The 22,425-nt window shown below is 34.7% G+C and overlaps 1 protein-coding gene and 1 non-coding gene across 5 annotated transcripts; one reads left to right on the top strand and one right to left on the bottom strand.

Moving 5' to 3' along the window:
- Positions 1–250: 250 nt before the first annotated feature.
- Positions 251–370, bottom strand: LOC128859407 (U5 spliceosomal RNA). Its single transcript, XR_008454146.1, has one exon. It is a non-coding gene; the product is annotated as a U5 spliceosomal RNA (small nuclear RNA).
- Positions 371–1,970: 1,600 nt separating this feature from the next.
- On the top strand, positions 1,971–18,166 carry LOC128858627 (lipid storage droplets surface-binding protein 2). 4 transcript variants are annotated; one of them, XM_054095048.1, is made up of 5 exons: positions 1,971–2,435; positions 11,244–11,681; positions 14,412–14,462; positions 16,348–16,505; positions 16,716–16,935. In XM_054095048.1, exons 1-5 carry the CDS (start codon positions 2,252–2,254, stop codon positions 16,845–16,847), a joined length of 963 nt encoding a protein of 320 aa, XP_053951023.1. In that variant the 5' UTR covers positions 1,971–2,251; the 3' UTR covers positions 16,848–16,935. The 4 variants fall into 4 exon arrangements, with proteins under 4 accessions (XP_053951023.1, XP_053951020.1, XP_053951024.1 ...); XM_054095045.1 differs by lacking the exon at positions 16,348–16,505 and having other exon boundaries at positions 1,972–2,435; positions 16,716–18,166; XM_054095049.1 differs by lacking the exon at positions 14,412–14,462 and having other exon boundaries at positions 1,972–2,435.
- Positions 18,167–22,425: the final 4,259 nt, after the last annotated feature.

The following is a 22,425-nucleotide window of genomic DNA, read 5'->3' as shown; positions in this document are numbered from 1 at the left end:
AAGAAAAACATTTTTCTAATAGCGGTCGCCCCTCGGCAGGCAATGGGAAACCTCCGAGTGTATTTCTGCCATGAAAAAGCTCCTCATAAAAATATCTGCCGTTCGGAGTCGGCTTAAAACTGTAGGTCCCTCCATTTGTGGAACAACATCAAGACGCACACCACAAAAAGGAGGAGGAGCTCGGCCAAACACCCAAAAAAGGGTGTACGCGCCAAAATATATATATTATATATAAACATTTTCTCTAAATATATCTTGAAGTCACAGACCATTCAACATTTTTTATAGGCACATTAGAGTGTTCCTCTCCACGGAAATTTTCAGTAAAAGGCGAAAAAATTATTCAGCAGCTGAAGAGAATCCATTTATTAAACCGTTTAAAAACGGTACAATATTTACCATACTTTGCGAACCACCTGAAATGCGAAATATTCCCTCGGCGGCTCAGCTCGCCTGGTTTGACAGCGCTGAACTTTTTCTGTTGGGCTACTTAAAGGTAGCCACTTATATACCTCAAAGAAGCAAACTCCTCTGAAGCTATGAGTAGGCGACGAAATCGACGCCATAACTCCTGAAATGCTCCAAAGTGTTACGAACGCCAAACTGATGAGTCGGATATTGCGCTAAGTAAAAAGTATGAATACAATTCAGTCTTGTGTTGATGGCAATTCTAAACGTATTCACGAGCTTGAAATCAATATTTGCTAATTATAATAAGTTAATGGACCTACGAGTATTTATAATTTATTATTTAATATATTGGCATTTGCGCAAATATACATATGAAACGTATGTATGTATATGTGTTCATACTGTATAATGAGAGTACACGCGACAAAAATGCAGGCGTCTTAATCTTTCAATGCGCCTAAGTGTAAAGTACCTAAATATTTTAGTCATGAGGCCGGCTCATGGCTTCAAAGACATTTCGCTTTCTCAAGTGCCAGTAAAAACTAATTACTACTAAATCAAATAAAAATACTATTTTATTAGTTGGCTTGTTTTTTTCGGTGCAATAATTTGGTTGTCAAGCTGATAACGTGCGTCGCCTGATTCTTATCATCGATTGGCGCGTTTCGTCACTTTTCTAATTCCAAAGTTCACATTTCTTTATTTGAAGAAAAATGAGGAATTCTAAGAATCTGCCGTAGTCATGAAGTTATAGACTCACTACATTGCTTCACCAAATCAAATGGTTCCTATACACACATATGTTTGTAAGTACATATGGGCATACATGTGCGAGTAGATAAGTATGTATGCTTCAGTTTTTAGTAGCTAATTTGTTTGATACTAATTTATGTAAGAAGTATCAACACCTTGCTTATCTCCATATATACAAATTTATTCTTACACTAGTGCAAATTTGGATTTTATCTATGAAAACTTAAACTTCGTGCTGTTAGCAAGTAATTCTTCTTATTCTTATTCCGGAATAAAATGAGTGAATTTTTACCACCACCAGAAAATACCAGTTTATAAGCGATGAACTTCTATTTTTATTATTAAGAGCAGGGCTTGCATATATACCCACACATATATGCATACAAAATACATAAATAGCTGCTAGCCATACACTTAAGAGAATGTCAGTTAAATACTCAAAATACGCCACCAATTTCTGAACTGCGAACTCAGAGTCCAAAACTCTAAATTTGTCATATGAGGTGACAAAAACCGAGTTTCCCTCTGTTCGGCGAGCGCCAATGCTTCACGCAACTAAATGAGGAAACAACACTCAAATCGGCTGGATGAGCGCTTAAGTGGGAAATAAAGAGAAATTACGCCAGCAGACGATTGGAGAGCCATCATAAAGAGTGGCAATAGCAAAACTATACACAACACATAGCTTACCGATCGCGTCAGCAACTAGCGAATTGATCTCTGAGTAAAAAGCTGCACTAGCCGAGATATTGCATTGGAAGACAGTATTTGGGCTGTGCTTTTCATATAATACCCGAGCACAGAGCTGCAGGCTAGTCAGAAGCGTATCACATTCGTAAGAGTAAATATATAATAAAAACCAAATTTGCGAGTTAAAGAAAAATATTTTTGTATAATTTTTTTTTCACAAATTACTCATATAAAGAACTGTGAAATTGTGCAATCTAAAAACCAAGTGAATTAAAATCATAAAATTTCTTTTTAAGGCACATTAAAGAAATTCTAAGTGCAAGTGCTAAATTAAATATCAAACAGTTTACAGAAAACAATATTTTAGAAAATAAAAAAATTGCAAGCATTTATTAAAATGGCGACAAGTGCAGACCAAAGCAAATCTTCTTTGACTACCGCAAACGGCGAACTTGCTATTGAACAAGGCAAAGATGTACAGAATCTGCTGCCACATCTGGAATCGCTTGAGCGTATTATTAAACTGCCGGTAGTAGGAGCAGCCTGGGACAAAAGTCAGGATGTCTACCAAAATGTTAAAGGTATGCATATACATACATATATAAGCCGGTGGGGAAAAATGTGATTAATTGGCGAGACGTGCGGTATTTTCGTTGGAAGCTAACATAGTTCAGTTAATAATTTTGGAATTATAAGGGGCGGTACAGAACCGCTAGAAGATCTTCCAGTCTAGAATTGCGGTAAAATCTGCTAACTTCTATAAATATGTACATATATGCATGAGTATGCATCATTGAATATGTACATAATATTTTATCGCAACGCAAATATTTTTCTGTACTTGATGATTGACATACACCTACTAATACTTCCTGTATGCACAGTAATGCATAGAATCAAATATATCTTTGTATGTATGTACGAGTTTATGTACATGGGTACATATATGTATATTCGACGTATTACTCGTATTATAACTATTCCTCCTCCTAATTCGATAACTTTTTACTGGGATTTCGCACATTTCGTACATTTCTCATCCAAATGAATGTTAACGACAGCCGGCACCCTTTTTCGTATGGCTGTCGTGACCAGATCGTCGTTGCTTTCATACACACAAGCACACTTATATACATACATACGTATGCCATTCGTTTTGACGAGAACTGCAAATAGCCAGAAAGTGTGAGTGGTTCGCTCAAGTCACCTACTTGAAAATTCATTGCATACAAATAAATATATGGAGAATTCATACGAAGTCAAGGGGATACGAACACATGCATATGCACAGACATGTATTCATATTTACGTACAATGTACGTATTTGCCCTGTAGTAAATTGAATTGGTGCTGAGCTGGCACATATTGCTGCAGTACTAGGTCTAGAATTGTTTACTGCTAATGAGTTTTATCTGCTTTAAATCACAATTTAGCTTTTATGGTGAAATAGCAAAGACGCGACCCCGCGCATTTGTTTTTTTTTTTTTTTTGAGGTGGCACAAAGCATTGAAAGCCGAAAAATTTGGGACTTGCTTTTCGACTCACCCACTAAAGACCGACCCCAGCTCCGTTTCCCTCCCACCGTGGCACAACCGTTAAGCATGACTTCGCGGGAGGTGGAGCTCCAATTCTTGAAAATTTGCACTGTGTTGTTCAGCGACGTCGACCGTCAAGTATCACTTCATTAAGATCTGCACTGTTGTTCAACGCGACACAGTTTGGAGATTACTATTTTTGACATATTACATACAGCGGACCAATGTCCTTCTGACTCACATAATATCCACTAGGTTATTAGCCGTAATTGGCTTCCCCACCCCAGTACTTAATTCCTCCCTTTCGAACGCAAATCGCGGACAGACAAACAAAACATGCTCTGCGGCTTCTGCAGGTGGTGCACAATAAGAAAAGTACGGGTCGTCTTCGTGTTTAAACCTAAATAGATAGGATTTAAAGCACCCATGTCCCGTCAGTATTTGGGTCAGATAGTGTCTAACTGTCCATGTTTACGGTTAACCCATTTGGCTATTATGGGAATCAAACGGTATGTCCAGCTTCCGTTCAGGGACGAACTCCATTTTTCCTGCCATAAACGCAAGCTACGCTCTCTTGCTTATAGACATATGTACATATGTATGCATAATTAAAAAAAATTTAAATCGACTGCATAGAACTACAAAATTTTTAAGATGTTTGAAATTTTTATACTGGGTCTACAATGTGCGAATATACATGTGTTTATGAACATAGGTACTTATAGTATATTCCACGGTTGTACGTATGCCCATGTTTCGCTGTTTTTTTACTTTTCTGAAGCTCCTCAACACTTCTTGACCGCTTTAATTGCTTCATAAAAGCCACCAGCAAAACAACAGCAATCAGTAATCGCTGCTAAATTGAACTCAATTGAAGTCAATTACAGGCGGGCAAAAATACAACAACTGCGCACCTATGTATATTTGATGCGATCAGAAGTTAGTAAATACTATGCATAATTTGAAGATATTGATATTTAATTAAAAGCGGCATAAAATATATGAAAATACAATGTATGTGGCCATTTATGTAATTCGACTCGATTTTTGTATTAAACATCCCATTTATTTTTCGAGTTGAATTGGCAGTATTATTTGTTGATTTTGCATATTTTATTGCTTAACTAAATTGATTACTTATTTTAGTAACATCAGCGTATACGCACATACGTATGTTCCCACATCTATACTCAACGAAATGCACATACATACATAAGGATGTATATAGCCAATAAATCAATATATAATATGCACAGAAGAGTCATAAGTAGACATAAAAGTAAAATATTTAGCTGTAATTGTCATTAGGTGATTTTGCGAAATTAATCTTATTTAAAGCAAACTAGTGAGAACTATGTATAGGTTAGGTTAGTGCAGGTTCTGTCGATAAGAGGCACCTAGAATACAAATTCGATTCAAAGTCGTAAATGCAAGAAGTGAAGTGATATTCGTAAGTAAAAAAAAAAATGGAGAGCAAACAGTGAACGGTAGTGGTTATTTGGGGAATCGCTGCATGCCGGCAAGAAAATTCTGAAACCAACTTAAATACATACAATTCACCAAGTCTGAAAGTTCTTTAGGACAGTGAAGGAATAGAAAAAAAACTCTCAAAGTTTTGAACAATTGAAGCAATTTAGTGATGCTGTTCTAAATCTATGTACATATATATCAAACAGCCATAATTTCTTGATACTGTGTTAGGTTACATGAATGCTTAGTGATCACTTCCATTATTGGCGAGAGTTTACTGTAATTGACTTGAAGAAGGCCGGCATTAATCACTGCTGACTTACACTTGCCCAAAGAAACCTTGCGAAAATTATTATATGTCTACATATATATTTTTGTATGCTTATACCCGGTCAAGAGCGGCGCACAATTAAAAGAACTCGTACACGCTCTTTCCTCCAAGAAACCACTTCGAGGCAACCAAACTGAATAGTTCATCGAACATTAAATTTTTTGGCCGAACGTTGGCGATTTCGTGTTTGATTTGGTTTGCATTGATCAATCGGTTTTTTTTAATCAATTTATTTTTGTAAGGATAGCGAAAAGACAGCCAAGTAAAGTTAGGAAATTCAGCTCGACATGATTTAGTAATTTTATTTTATTCATAATATAATTCGATAGTAATTCATAATTTAATTTAATTTAATATTTAATATCTAAATAAGTTAAAAGTACACACATGCATATGTACATATAAAGTCATTAGTAACGGTACAAGAGTGGTGTGAAACCCTATATATTTTCTTCAACAAAACTAGAATAATTTTTCATACCTTAAATATTACCAGATTCCAATAAGTAATTGAAAAATTACAAAGTTTGCGAAAGTTCCCTAAAAAATCAAAACGAATTCAACCAATTTGGTGTATAATTACATATGTAAGTATGTATGTATGCACATAATTACAATTAGTCACAGAGAAGTCTTCAAATTTTCCGTCGCACTGGCATTCAGTATGTCCACCGGTCAGTTCTATGTCTTTCGGTATGTAATGATATGAATTTTAGTCAACACAACACCTTACACTTTTATATACAAACATATATACATACGTACATATACACCTAAATTGTATTTGTAATTTGTTTAACAATTTGTATTTTTCTCATGTCTAATGAGATCAAAGCTGCTCCGAGCCGAACAAAGTCCGAAAGTCGAAATGTACGTGCATATACATGTATGTACTTAGATATGAGTGAATGTACTACGTACATATGGTATGTATGTATGTTTGCACCTTTCCTCTCTCTTGGTTGGCATTTCTGAAGGCTCGCACTGTAAAAGGGTAGACTTTTTTGGGTAGATTAACATACAAATATTTACAAATTAACATGTGCTAACAACTCGTGTTCCTAAATATGTACAATACTTTCATACACGTATGTGTGCACATATAAATGATACATACATACATATATATGTATACCTTTATTATATGAATATATGTAGGTATGTAGGTACCGTTTGCGTATGGGCATGTATTTAATTTCAGTTCTATTGCGTATACTTGGCTTATATGCACACATAGGTATGCCCACATATACATACATACATAATTCATTATGCTAATTTTGCCACATACGAAATGAACTTTGGACTGTTTTTGCGCGACTCGTTTGTGATTAAATATATGTATGTATTCTTCGCGAAAACATTTGTATGTACGTATTTGCATGCACATTAGGACGGCCCGATTCATTTAGCGCCCAATAAAGTTCTGAAAACAATAAAGCGAAAGTGATAATTAATAATTTGCAATAATCAATAAGCAAAATCAAGCGACATATTTTTTTACAATAGGAAACACTCTTAAAGCACTTTGAATCAGAGTGTATTGAGCTATTTCGCGTGATTTTTTTCAGAATTTGGTGCAAACTCATAAAAAGGTGATTAGTGAATAACGGAACCAACTGCTTTCTCATACTCAAAAATTTTTTTAATTATGATTGGTCCATTTAGTAGTAATGTACGCAATCTGAGTATAAAAATATGTCGAGACGAATAGTTCCAATTACAAAATTTATCGCAGAAAACGTCCTCCTCCTATTTGTGGCGTGCGCCTTGATGGGTGTTCCACAAAGGAAGGGAGCTACAGTTACAAGCCGCCTCCGAGTGGCGCAAATATTTTTTATGAGGAGCTTTTTCGCGGCAGAAATGCATTCGGAGGTTCGTCACTGCCTGCCGAGGGCAACTGCTCAGAATTTTTTTTTTTATTTTGGTGTTTCACCGAGATTCCGAATTCCGAATAGTAGTCTCGCGCCAACCCATTCGGCTACGGCGGATGCATATACTTATACTCATAATAATTCATAATCAATAATTATGTTGAAGCAGCTCATTCATTGCAAATTAGAATACGCAAAATAATTATTGACAGACAATATGGTGTATTGAAACAATTACACTATTGCATTCATGAATTTGAAAACAGTTTCAACTAAGCTGGTAAAGATTTCTTGTAAAATTTTAGGCGATTTTATATGATATAATAATTTTTAAATCTTTACTTCGCTTGAAAATTATCTGTTGGTCCCGCATTTTATGCAGGGGTGGTTGGAAGTCGCGTAGGTTAAAATTATTAATACTAAAGCATTAATTCAACAAAATGGCCATTGAAAAGTTTATTTGGGATGTCTGGTTATCTTTCTTTGTTTCATTAAATAAGATTTATACCTTTGCTGAACAGTTATAACCAAGTAATTTTTCATTGATATTTATATCTAAAAATATATTAGTTTCCATAGCTGAAAAATAGTATTTTTCAATACTTCAAAACCAGCTGATTTAATAACAAAACCGTTCCTACTCACCCCTTTCCCGCTGGCCCCAACCTGTTGAAGCAGCAAGTTTGCTAGGCCCACCGTTAGATGAGCTGGACGAGTACGACCGATAACTACATTCCATTGATAGGGTTTAGTAAGCTGCTACAACAACAACAACAACATCACAAACCGTTAGAAAACACTTTACTACGCATCGAGCTAAATAGTGTTACTGCTGTACAAGTTTAGTTAAATATGCATGAGATTAAGTCATCCTTTAAAAAATCTGCATGCTTAAAATTGATTTTCAACATAAGTAAATACATATGAATGAAAGCTTGATTACTTTACCTATGTCATAGTGCACCAGGTAGCAATGACATTCCATTTCAGCACGCAAACTTGGCAGTTAAACAATACTTTTTTTGCCTTGATTCTGCCTAATTTTTCAAAAATTAAAATAAGGAAATATCAAAAGTGCCTACATCGCTATGCTTTTTCTCAAATGGTGAATAATTTTATAAAGTTTTAATACATATCGCACCCTAAATACAAAAGGGTCACAACTCAAAATTTTTCAAAACTGAGTTTTTTGCATAAATTAATTCAGAGTGCACATTTCTAACTGCTGCAAATATTTCGTTCACATAACTATTTTCTTTAACTGGAAAAATACAGTTATGTCTATTTTTATGTCAAGTGTGTTGCTTTTGCACGATCAACTAAAGAGAATTATTTTTGGTTGCATTAATGGGCTCAAGAACAGCTGATTACTTTTATTACACATAAACAGTTTTATTTTGAGTTCTGCCTCTGCAACTGTAAAAAGTGATAAATTTCGTGGTATATTATTATATTTTGCATTGTGCCTCTTTAGTTGTGAAAAGTGAGTTCAATTAGGTTAGAAAACTTATAAAATTAAAACATTTTATCAATTAAAAAGGCACAACTTAAGATAATATCACTAGTTAATCGAAAAAATTTCAGTTAAAGAGTCATAAATCAAAATTTTGTTTTATTTTCGCAAACATAATATAAAATTGATAAAAATATAGTAGAACCTTCTTCAATGTTGTATATTTTCATGATGGAACAATATTTTCTTTAAACATTACAATAATTTTTACATAAAACGTTTTTCGTCTCTCCTGAAAATCTTAGTATTTTGAGTTGTGACCCTTTTGAATTTAGGGTGCGATATGTACATACATATGCGTGTTTTTCCCTATACATTCCACTATACTCGCCCTAATGTTTGTACATACATACTATTTATTATGGCTGGCTACGCCGCTAAAAGCTCCTTGTTTCTCTGCAAATTTTTTTGCGTTGAGATATGGATTTTTTTCTGATAATTTTCGCATTTTTCTTAGTATTAGTGAATACTTGTTGCATATCTTTTTGTTTGATTTCAGGTTTCAGTATATTTTTAATATTTTTAAAAGTATCTACGCAGTATGGCTATTTTAGATTTTCGATTGCTTCTTCTACTATTTTTTTTTACTATTAACAGACGTCAACTGGTCAGTCCTTGCAGATTAACACTAAAAATTGCTAACCAGTTGTAAGTGACTCATAAATATTTTATAAAAGTGCAGTTAACAATCAGCGCAAAAAAAATGTGCTTGTTTTTTGGTGTGAAAAGGAATTCTCTTCACATATCTATGTATGTATGTATGCAGTTTCCATTGCTGGGATAAGTGGAATACGCATTACGGCGAAAACCTTAATATATCGCGTGTTTTTTGCATGTATTTGCTTGCCGTTATGCCGTAGTTAGCTGCTCCAAAAGGGGACACAATTTAGAGCACAGCAATCAATCAACTAGCATTCCATACTGCTACTACTCGTAAAAGTACAAAGCCCTTGTAATGCCACAAGGAAGGAAATATTTGCAGAGATGCATATTAACAAGAAAAGGAAAGGACACGGCGAATTGGCTATAAGTTAAAATTAATTAGGAATGAACATGGCTCCGGATTCTCTAAAAAACCACCGATGCCAAATCAGTAGATTTCACTGCTGGACAGTCGCCACTTTATTGCACAAATGCTCGTAGACAATGTACACAATGTATGAAATGACTTACTTATGTATTAGAATTGTGCCTTGTAAATTTATAACGCTTTTAAATGGTTGGTTGTGGCGATGTCGTAAACAATATTTTACAATACGCTATAACATTTTATTAAATTAGTCTAGAATATTCCTTTTGTAGCGGCAATAGGTTATCGCGTATTGCGCCGGCAACAACTCTCGATAAACAAATTAAGAAAAATAGACGCTTTAAAAATCAACAAGAAGCCAAGCGTAAGCAGTTCTTTGCTGTGCACTTGTGTTATAAGGTGGGGCAAGATATTCGAGAAATGTGCAAATGGGGAAGTATGTAGTATACATGTGTGTATGTATGAAGGGGAATTCACTACTTAGTACCGAATTGCGGATCATCTGTAGTGCGCGGTAATTCTTTTATCCATAAAAGTAACTGGTGGCGACGATGTCTTTTCGCCCGTTTTTGGACACTTTCGATCAGCATTAAATGAGACAAGTTATACATCGTTCACATCTTACTAAAAATGTATGTATGTAATCAATAGAATTTTGTATGCTATTACAACGTTGAGACTACAACGAAAACAACAACAAACTATATTTGTAAGAATTGAAACTATATCTAATATTTGTTACTCCTGCTTAGACTTTTGTTGCAATGATCAATGGGCGGGACTTAATGCAGCACAGCATTTAAGTACCATTTAAAAGCTCCTAGGCTCGTTTTTATGTGCAGGAATTGTTTTATTTATGAGCGATTCTATGCCAAGTGATACAAGTGTTTGGGGCACTGTCGTCAATTCTTCTAAATTTTTTTTTCATTTAGAGATTTGAACATAGTACTCGTAAGAAGTAAACTGAAGCTTTTTTTAATTTAATAATTTTCAGATTTATCAAAGTGAAATGAAATATGGCCCAGGATATATACAATATTTTTATAATTTTTTTTTGTTTTTAAGAAAATTATGGTTTTGTTAAAAAAAATATTGGGAGAAAAACATATCTTTTTTTGTTCTTAAAAAAATTATTTTTTTGTTTGAAATGTTTCCCTACACGCGCTTTTTCTATTAATTCCCAATACTTTGTGTACATACATACATATATATATATATACCTCCTCTTGTACTTTGGTCGGGTAAAACCAATTGAGGGAAATTAGTGGAATTGTATGCCCCATAAAGCACTTGAGCGATTGTTTAAATATTTATGAGCAAGAAATCAGCTCAGGCTTATCAGTTCCAATAGGGGAAACATGTGATTTAATTATACTCGTATGTACATACTTCGTTCCAACCACTATCTCCCACGATGTCTACAAAAATTAATTTTTAGCTTACAATAGTTTAGTTAAAGAGTGAATTTATAAAATTACAATAGGACATGAAATTATAGATATTTAAAAAGTTTTGTCAAACTCGTTTTAATTTTTACAAGTTCTCTTTTATACTTATAAATAGAATTGATTTTTAGAGTGATTTAAACTATTAGTGGCCTTTAAGTATTTAATTTTATTCTCTATATTTCTCGCAGGCCGTAATCGTGTCTTCAATTGGGCACTCAATGCCGCTGAGGATTGCGTGTCACGCGCTGTTGTAACGGCCGCACCGATAGTCTCGAAGCTCGATCGCCCCATACAATATGTGGACCAGACACTTGTCAAGGGTATTGACAAGTTAGAAGTTTCAGCACCTATTATTAAGGATACTCCAACGGAAATCTACAACCAGGCTAAGAACAAAGTGGTCGAAGTAGTACAGCCACATATTGAACGAGTGACCAAATTCAAGGCAGCCGGTCAGGAAAAGGCGGCCTCACTGAAAGATTTGGCGTGGGCCAAGGCAAATGAGGTGCTGGCAACACAGTATGGCAGTCTTGCCGTTTCGGGCGTTGATACTACAACGGCTTTGGCGGAACGACTCCTGGAATACTATTTCCCTAAAGGCGAGGACGATGTTGAGGAGGATAATGGTGAGTGTTATTTGATTTTACAATTCGGGCTATTATATTTAAAAGCCTCGAGTTTCGATTAACACCACAAATTATGTATATATCGTGCATATAGAATAAAAAGTTTCATTCATAGTATTTACTAAAACGGGCACGTAACGGTGTCTGTGATAAACCAAAATTAACCATTTTTCTTAATATTCATTGCGCTCTTAATTGATATTAAGTAAAGGATATGTACAACACAATAACATATGGCAATATTGGCCAATATAATTTATAGATATCTATGTATGTATATCGTGGATAAGTGATAAGGTGATCCGTCTATATGTGCAAAAATCTATATATTGATTGCACACCTTTTTGGAGAAGCTCGATTCCTAGGCATATCCGAACTTAAATGGTCTATATGTAGGGATTTTCTCCTTGTCATTCCCTTTTCAAATAAAATGGGAATGAAGATAGTATTTGTCTGCAGAGTTGGTATTTTTATTAATTTGCTTCAGTGGCAAATAAAATTATATGCATCCAAAGTAGACCTAGACCAAAGTAGCCCCCGCTACTGCCGTTCGGAGTCGGCTTGAAACTATAGGTCCCTCCATTTGTGGAACAACATCAAGGCACATACCACAAATAGGAGGAGGAGCTCGGTCGAACGAAAAATCTCACTTTGACCCATTTAGAGTGCTCCTATCGAGTCCAAATGTATGACCGACCCCCACTAACTTTGGACGGCCGATCCACCCATGCCATTGGCACACCCCCTGGAACTCCCCTGGGGGGTTCCCTTTACAATCATTTCAAAATATCACCATTTTTTGCCTTTACATGAGAAAATAAACTAAAAAGGTCGACCCAAATTGGGGGACATCAGAATTCGTTTTAGAGATATGGTTCCTTCGGCAAAGTTTCTTATTTTGATCCCTAGAATGTGATTTTCACAGAGCAATGGGCGATTTTTTTGCCTCCCCACAAATCGACCCGGCCTAATATATAAAAAAAAAAATAAATAAAAAAATAATAATAAACTTCAGTTAGGTGTTTGGCCGAGCTCCTCCTCCTATTTGTGGTGTGCGTCTTGATGTTGTTCCACAAATGGAGGGACCTACAGTTTCAAGCGGCCTAATATATACATAAAATATATATATGAAGTAGACCTACACACAAAATGAGATCTGACTTTGCTGCACTCCACCTATTTGATCATTACAAAAACAAATTTCCCTAGTAAATGTGGGCTTTGAAATTGCTGCACCGCCAGCTTCACCTTTCAGCGTCGACTGGATGAGAGTCGCTGAACTATTTAATACATACAGTATACTCTCTCCTAACGGACACCAGTCTTAGGAGGAAACTTTTTTCAGTACATACCACAAATCCCTAAGAAATTTTCTCTTGAGCGAATAACCCTCCCCTAATCGGATAAGTTTTTCAGTCCTTTAAGCTGCAATTAGAGGTGCCGCACCTTAGCCATAACCGTAACCATTGTAATCAGCTGTTCTGATCAAACTTATGGGCATCACTCTAAACGGTTATAGGTGTGGCACCATAATGCCATAGCCAAAACCGTAGCCGTATGTACCTATTGAATTTTGGTTTTTCCCTTTACATTTCTTTTGATACTTGCGATAAAAATTTGAATATTAGAAATTAAGAACGAAAAATTAATTGACCTAGTGGAATATTATCCGCCTTTTTATGACCAAATGCAAATGTTGCCATTAATTCTACTTCAGTTCTTGCACAATCTGTATTTTAAAGGCATGTAAGCCACGAGCTCCTCATAAAAAATGCTTGAAACTGTAGGTCCCCCGATTTGTGGAACAACATCAAGATGCACACCACAAATAGGTGGATGAGCTCGGCGAAACACCCAAAAAGGGTGTACGCGCCAATTATATATATATATATATATAAGCCACGATCCTCCCGTAAAATTTTCCACGTAGTCGAGGAACAAAAGCCAAGAAGTTGAGAAGAACGACGATTCGATATTTCGGCGTGTTTTTTAACACTCTGCTCTATGCTCCACACTTCATGATGACTTGCCAAAACCTTCTTACTGAATAGCAATGTTAACACAGTTCGCCATTCACAGCTGTCAAACCATAGTTATCGATATCGATAGTTCTCTTGTAGCTAAAAAAGCACCCGATACATCAAAATCCTAAGAGCGCAGTATTTAATATGCTTTTAATAGTTATTTTAAATTTGTTACGTGAAAATATTCAATTATAAAATAAGGCAAAATTAAAAAAAAAAAAAGTTATATATTCTAACGAAATGAAGCGAAATTAAACACACAATTATTATATTTTTTTATATATATATATTAATAGTTAATAGTTTCGTTTGTTCAAAAACCGTGCAAATTCCTTACTTTTAAGTTATCAATTATTGCATACCGGCAAATGAATTTCCACATTTTCATTCATCAACTATTTCACTCCCTTTGGCTTTCCATTTATACGAATTCTTCGCTTGCTCTCTTGTTCTCTTGCACCTTTAACCCATTGCACCTAATGTATTGCTTTCTCTCTTTCCTTTTTAGTTTGTAGAAAAGAAATGAATATTAAAAGCCGTTAACTTTCAAAATTCAAAATGTGAACATCATCATCGCTTCGCTTAAATAAATCAGTGTAAATAATTGCATACTCGTATATAGAATTGTATGTGGTTATTGCGGCTACCCACCTTCTCTGTACAATACACACATTTACATATATCGAAACAAATTTCTATTCTCAGATAAAAAACAAATTGCTGTCGCGCAAAATGGCAAGCACGTTGAAAATGACAGTAAGTTGAAATATCTCTCCCTAACTTGGCATGCAAATTAAAAAAATATATGTAATAACAATAATAATAATATTAACAGTTAACTATACCTACTTACATACATACTTTGGTGCTCGTATGACTTTTTTTTAAATAACCTTGCACCGCATGCCACATTCACAATTTTGTTGCTAATTTTCACTCGCATAGTGACACTCATTAGAGCGATATGTGATTTCGTTTTAGTATAACAGCAATTTGTACCGAAAGTTTGCATAAAAAACTTATTATTATTACTAAAATCCGAATTTTACGCTCGTTACACATACATACATAATTTACGGTTCGGGTGCGTTTTGATAGTAGGCGAAAATTTCGTGTAAAAATTGTCTCTAGTTTATGAAATCAACCATTTCAATTTTTCATTTAGTGAAATACTATTTTATTTTTATTTTTTAATTATTTTATTTAAATTTTTTGACTATCCGACAAGTCAACTGTTATATTTGCGAACACTTTTGGCCTCACCCTCACACATTTTTCTCTAAAATCATAAAATTAATTGCACTAAATTTTGACAAATGTAATGCATTCTAGTGAGATAATAACTTTTAGTTAAAAACAATTTTTTTTTTAAGTTATACCATCAAAATGTAGAAAAATTATTTTCCTGCATACAAATGTAAGTTAATTCGACGCTTTTTGGGCGCTAAATTTGTGACCGACATTTTGGCAAAGTTGGAGTTGCGCAGCCTCCTTATTTTGTAATATTCTGAGTTGTATTTATGTTGATAAACATATTTCAATAATAATTTTAAACAATAGTTTCAAATAAATTTTAAATCGAAGCCATTGCAATAATCATTTCAATGCTTCAATATTCAGAAGCAATAAAGAGGAAGTCAGGTATTCCACATGATGAATTTCGCACGCATTATTCAGCTCTTCGACGGAAGTGATGTTGCAGCTTAGTTTTGATATTTGTGTTGAGCTCTTGGAAGAATACATTTCTTGCATCAAACTTCGAACCAACTGGGTAGCCCGAGGCTACAAATATTACACTTCGCCAAATTCGCGCTTGCAGACACGAAGGCGAAGAAGTATAATATTTTCTTGCCGCCAGTGTCGGTGTAAATTGATGCTTCCTGGCGGGAGTGAGTTTGAAAAATTAAAGATTTTTAGTGAGACAAACATTAAACTGTGGCTCTTAACGTAACTATGTTGCAGGTTGCAGCCCTACCTCCTGTGGATACATATGAACATATAACTGGGTACGCTGGTTCAAAGTGACCTTTTAGAGCCTTAAGAATATTATTAGTTTCACGAAGATAACTGATCATTTATTATAGATACTTTTCTCAACGTTAGTGAAAGTTTAACTTTTTATTAGCATACCATTTTGGTACCTAATCATATCGGAAATTACTAGTGAAATACCAGCAATTTCATTTATTTCAAATATTAGGAACTCTCCAGACCTTCATGAATTCAAGATCAGCACAGGCGCCCCAATCGCAGAATTGTAATAGGCACACTTTACATATAATTTCATACATGCATTAATTTATCAGTAATGCTAAATTGCTGATATGATTTTGGGTAAATAGTCTTTGCCCCCAAAAGAAAATTTTCCTCACAAAATCAATTGCGGTTTTCAAATTCTCAAATTCATTCGTTAAAATTTCTCCAACTGCATACAGTTAATTAATCAATTAATTAACCTTGAAAATATTTATAAAATATACTCACTCATTTTCCCATCTCCTTCCTCTCACAAGTTACATTTTTCTCCTAATTTCTCTCTAGAAAACAACCCATACGGTATTCATACTATTTTTGTTGTGCTCAATCAATTGTACACTGTTAAATTCATCCCTGATTTTCTCTGTCTCTCTTTTACTTATAGTCGATCAACAAGATGTTGAACTCAATCTAAGATTCTTAGTGGCTGCCTCCACTGTTTTCCTATCAATGTCGTTCCGCATAATTACTGAGCTTGTAGACTATGTTAGCCGTAATCCTGAAATCATACATTTAATCGATAGGGAAATTAACAATTTTATGGTAAGAATGTAGTATAACGCTGAAGCTATAATATAACATAAATATGTAAATATACTTATACGTAACTACATTCCATATAAAACTAAGTACTGTTAAGTAAAAATATTAAATTTATTAATTAAAATATTAAAGTTTTTTCTATGTATTAAGCTTCTCTTTTAGTCTCCCAATGTTTTCAATAGCTAAAATATTTTTCTTCTCTGCTTACAGTACCAGTTTCCGCCACCGAGGACCCCGTACTCCACACTGTCCAGACCGTTGGCCGACTCTCGCACAAGATCTCGCGTCGTGTCTATCAGAACGTATCCAGACAGATCAAGCGCATGCAGCAGGGAAACTTAAACGACTATCTCAGTTCACTGATAGCTGCTTTGAAATTGCATCAATATATTAATTTCATCAACTCATCGATGGGCACAAATGTTGAACAATCGACCATAGCAGATGCTAGTCCGAGCTCCAGCAGCACATCCCCTTCCACGGCGAGCAAATGCACTGTAGTCGCTCTACCCTACACCAACAAATCTGCAACATCTCCAGCATCCTTACCGGCTGCGGCGCCAACATCAGCACCAGCATCAGCTTCAGGCTCACCTCCCACCACTTCTTCAGCGACAAAGCGAACCAGCCAGAATAAAACGCCGCCAAAGGGAAACTAAGCCATAAAAAATAGAAACCCTATTCTATATATAACTAAAAAGTAATAACACTTGAATTGAATAGAAATTATTCGAAAATGAATTCGCATGCATATTCTATTTAACCTCTTTTTACATACTTGTGTATTCGTAAATTTTCGTTTATATAAAGTTTGAATATCTACATATGAGCGCGAGCAGAGAAGAGTGAATAGTAGATTGAAATTTGAGCAATGGCTCGGTTGAATACGAGTAACAATCGCGTTGTTTTGTTTTTGATTGAATGGAATTTTAGACATACGCACATACATACATACTTTGCTTACTGCTCTAAATCGCGCTTACGTGCATACCTATTAAGTGAATTTATTAAGAAGAAACAATAAGCCGAAGGAAGAGTAAGCATTCAACTTATATGTATATGTATGTACATGTGTAAACAAAAATGCGTAACTAGTAGATAATTATAAATAATATCACACCCCTGCATACACACAGCCAGCTCGAAGAACAATTCGCTGAAAACATTGCTCAGTTACGTGAACAGAGAATGTGTATGCATGTGTTTGATATTCAAAGCTGTAAATACTATGTAATGCACGTATAAGTTTTCATAAGTCAATCATGATAAGTGCGATCGCATGATCCTCTGAGAAGCGAAAGAATCAAAAGTTTTATTCATTCTTGCACACTACTGTCTAATCATTTATGTATTTTTATCTACTTTTAGGCGTTAAACTGTAAGTTTAACAATTAGTTATTGTATATGATAATTAAATACAATCATTAGTCGTTAGCTGCGCTGAAGATATTTGCATACCTACATACATACATACTTAAGTGCATACATACTTGTATGTTCTACATTCTAGAAAATGTGTTTCAATTATTTTCTGAGTGCATATTCATTATCATATTTTAACTTTAACTACCTAATTAAAAAAAAAAAATATTACAATATAATAAAATGTATGCATTACAAATATTATGCTGAAATAATAAAGAATTGTGGAAAATAAGAAAGCATTCGTTTGTTTGGATTAGTTCGTATGGGAGAAAGCCGCGATGAAGAGATTCCATCATGATCGTGGTACCGCTACTTTGTCTCAGTGAATTTGACAAGGGGCTTATTTTTTCACCAAGCGATAACAAGTGGCGAATAGACGAAGCAACTGGTATAAATAAACATATCTTGGCAGCGTTAAAATTACATTTTTTTGTAAAATAGTGAGTTATACCAAGGATGATAGAATACAAGGTTGCGCCTTCCGAATTTGCCGTGCCGTAAGAACCCATGAATAAACAAACAGAAGGAAAAGGAATTACTGCGAAAGCAATGGAAACAACCAAAAAATATAGGCACACATACACTTTCCTTGCACGGCGTCTTCCGCATGAAAACGCAGAAAACTGCATTTGGAAGCTTTTTATTAATTTGTGCTTTCACAATTTAACACACGTCACACCGTTTTCATTAGTTTGTTTAGTATAAATCTCACAAATCTCCCCCTTTTGTTTGTTTTACACCGGCAAGGGAACTGACGTCACAATCGAGAAAAAAGTAACTGTTTTGGCAAGGCGCCACCTATGGCACTTAGTTCGGCATAACTATACTCGTTAGCAGTAAATCTTGCTAGATAACTTTGTTGTTGCTTTCAGATGCAATTTTTTCGTAAAGTGAGCAGAGAAATAGCGAGTAGCAGAGGCCTAATGTCAGCTGATTTTCTTGACGCCGCTGGCGCAATTGGTGGACAGTGTGAAGAGATGACCATTTTCGTAACTTTATTTAACATTTGTTATTGTTGTTGCAGCAGTATAAACATTCCCCATACATATATATTGGAATGCGGCTGAAGTGGCAGTCCTTGGCCAAATATAAATCCGAGTTGTTCCGTTTACGTAGAACCGACTGTCGAGAGAACGAGCATTTTTTTGTCCTGCCATTTTTCGAACCTCTTTTGATTAAAATGTAATGTCTATAATCATGCAAGGGTTAATTAATTTTCTTTTTTAATTATTCCAATAATTCACTAAGTTCTATTTAGCTCTACTTTTTTTATCATCTGATCACATTGTCGGCGATTGCGAATATTGTTGGTGTTGCTGATTATTCTTTGCTTTATTTAAATTTGTTTCCGTGTTTGTCCTTCGAGCAGTTAAATCTCTCTCGCTACTGCAGTCTTGTCTAGTTTTGCATATAAAAATGCTCTAAATTGCCCATTTAAAGAATGGAAAATACCAAGTTTTTATTGAATTACTTAAAAAAGTTTGAATATGTCTTTACTGCGTGTATTGAGAAAATAGAATTTTAAAAATCCATCCTTCTACTTAAAAATTCTGCTAAGAGAATTTCTTTCAAAAAAGGGGCGAAAACCCTTTTTAGCTATATATCAGGTTATATAACAAGATAAGGTACTCCTTTTTCGAAAAGGTCGTTATGATTTTTTCAGATTTTATCTAATCTATTTTTTTGTCATTTTTTCCCTATGAATAAACCTCTATGATTAATTCGTATAGAAGATCCAATACTCTTGCATAACCTCAAAAGGAGCAAAAAGTTATTGGGTTGTTCGGAAAGGAATTTCGTTTTTCCCCGACAGAGGATTTAATTGTATTTTTTCACAGCTGACTTCACACTAAAGGCTCATTGTCATTATATGTATTGACAGTTGATATAGTAAGGCTTGTGTGAATAAGTTCAATTGATTTTACGCAGTAGTTTTTGGTCGGTGCCCTTTTAAATATGGAGAGCAATAAGCAGCATTTTCGTCATATTTTACTTTTTTACTATACATATAATTGGCGCGTACACCCTTTTTGGCCGAGCTCCTCCTCCTATTTGTGGTGTGCGTCTTGATGTTGTTCCACAAATGGAGGGACCTACAGTTTCAAGCCGACTCCGAACGGCAGATATTTTTATGAGGAGCTTTTTCATGGCAGAAATACATATACTTTTTTAATATAGAAAAGGTAAAAATGCTGTTCAAGCCAGAAAGAAATTAACCGATGTGTATGTAGAAGATGTGTTGACAATACGCCAGTGCCAGAACTGGTTTGCAAAATTTCGATCCGGCAATTTTGATGTCGAAGATGCAACACGTTCTGGACGGCCGATTGAAGCTGATAAAGACGCGATAACGGCATTCGTTGATGCAAACCGGCGAATAACAACACGTGAGATCGGAGAGACTTTAAATTTATCGAATTCAACTGTTTACGACCACCTGAAAGGCCTGGCCTTAACCTCGAAACTCGATATATCCACAAAAAAAAACAAAACGAGATTACTTTCGGAACAACCCAATAGATTTGCACTTTCAAAACATCGAATTTTATAAGAATCCACAAATTTTCAATAGCACTGAAATCTTTTCAGCATAAGCCCTATATGCAAGATGCCATTTGTTAGGTTTTTTTAATACCTAACTTAACCTAGCTTTTTTATATCTAACTTAACTTTTCGCATCTTGGGTATAAAAAAAATAAATATAAATATAAAAAATAAATATAAAAATAATGTTATTTGTATTGGAAATTTCAAAACGAATGTAATGTGAGAAATTTGGTTAAAAAGTTTATTAAATATACAACATCAACTAAAAGGTTTTTCATAGGCCAAGCCATTCAAATCTCTATCATTCTCGATTTCTCTTTCGGAGAGGAAATACGCCGAAATAAAATAAAAAAAATAACATTGGTTCTTGGGGGTTTTGCTCTTTCATATGCAATGGGAAAAATGGGTTCGACTCCTTCACCTCTGAAGAGGACATCTGAGTCGTCCCATGGCAGCAGTGACCGAAGAAAATATATAAAAGACCGAAGAATTAGTAGTGTCTGATGGAAGAACTAAATTGTGGAAGATAGCATAATAACTACCGATTAGCAAATAATGATTGGAAGATAAACGCTCGACAAGCAGCGACGATTGAGAGTTTTAAAGATCGATTTGCGCGCGGTTTCTTGCACTCCGAAAATCAGAGTCAGGTCCCGGTGACTTCTTAATCTTTTTAAATTTAAAAAATGAGTAACCTTAACGAAATTTTTCGAGCGACTGTGAAATGAAGGCGGCAATGGAAACCCATCTAAAAGTATATTTGTTCAATACATTGAAAGGTAAATAATATGTTATAAAACTATTAAATGAAGTATTTGAGGTCGCGAATTTATCAGCCCCACCTTGTACTTATACTTATACTCGTATATATATCAGGGAAGACTGTGCCATTTTTCATTCAGAAATCAGATTTAACACTAACCGATTGTAATGATTAAAGAATATCTGTTTTTACATGTACCTGCAACTTTATACGAAACAACTGCCTAGTATAATTGTGCTGATACGATAAAAATAATTAATAATTATTATCAATGAGAAAGTGTTAGTTGACATCACACTGTCCCATAATGGCGCAAGAAAGTGGCAAAGCTTTGGAAATTTCCATTCACATAAATTGCTACAATTAGCGATGATTCATTTTTGCTCACTACGACCCTTGATCGCACAGAGTATGAAATATCAATAATCGCGGTTTACATATGTATATAAAAACATACTTACCCACACATACGCACTTACATTCGAAATTCGCCAATAGTGAATATTGCAAAATTGGCGTAGATAGCGAGGGAGTCATTAGATATTTAATATTAAAAACCACAATCTGATTTTGTCATCTTGTACGGTGCTGCGGTTTTGAAATTTGAATAGTTCCATTATATAAATTACACACATACCTGCAACATAATAGAGCGCTATTTGATTACATGAGTAACGGGGTTTTCTATACGAGTGCAAATGTCTTTGAACTGCCACATCTGCCACTTTTAATATTCTTGAACATTTGAAGAGCGGCCACGGATCGCCTTGAGAAGAAATGAATATACTTGTAGATTTATAAAAATAATGGGAGAAATTGTATACCATCACTGATGAAAGCAACTCTTAAAGGAAATAAAAATTTATTCTCTATCTTATTATACTTTAAAAATAGTGTGGGGACACGCTTATTCAAATACCCTATACAAATAAAGGGCCATCAAAAGACGAGCATGGAGGATGCTTTAAAATGAAATATATACACATTTAGATTCTTTTAGGTTTCACTATTTTTATTCCAAATAAAACTCTTAACAATTATAAAATAGAATAGAATAGAATAGAATAGAATAGAATAGAATAGAATAGAATAGAATAGAATAGAATAGAATAGAATAGAATAGAATAGAATATAATAGAATAGAAGAATATACGGCAGTGGCCTTGAAGGTTGTCTGCCAGAATA

This window comes from Anastrepha ludens, chromosome 3 (assembly GCF_028408465.1).
Source record: "Anastrepha ludens isolate Willacy chromosome 3, idAnaLude1.1, whole genome shotgun sequence".
Lineage (NCBI taxonomy): Eukaryota > Metazoa > Arthropoda > Insecta > Diptera > Tephritidae > Anastrepha > Anastrepha ludens.
This window is presented reverse-complemented; position numbering and strand designations above follow the sequence as displayed.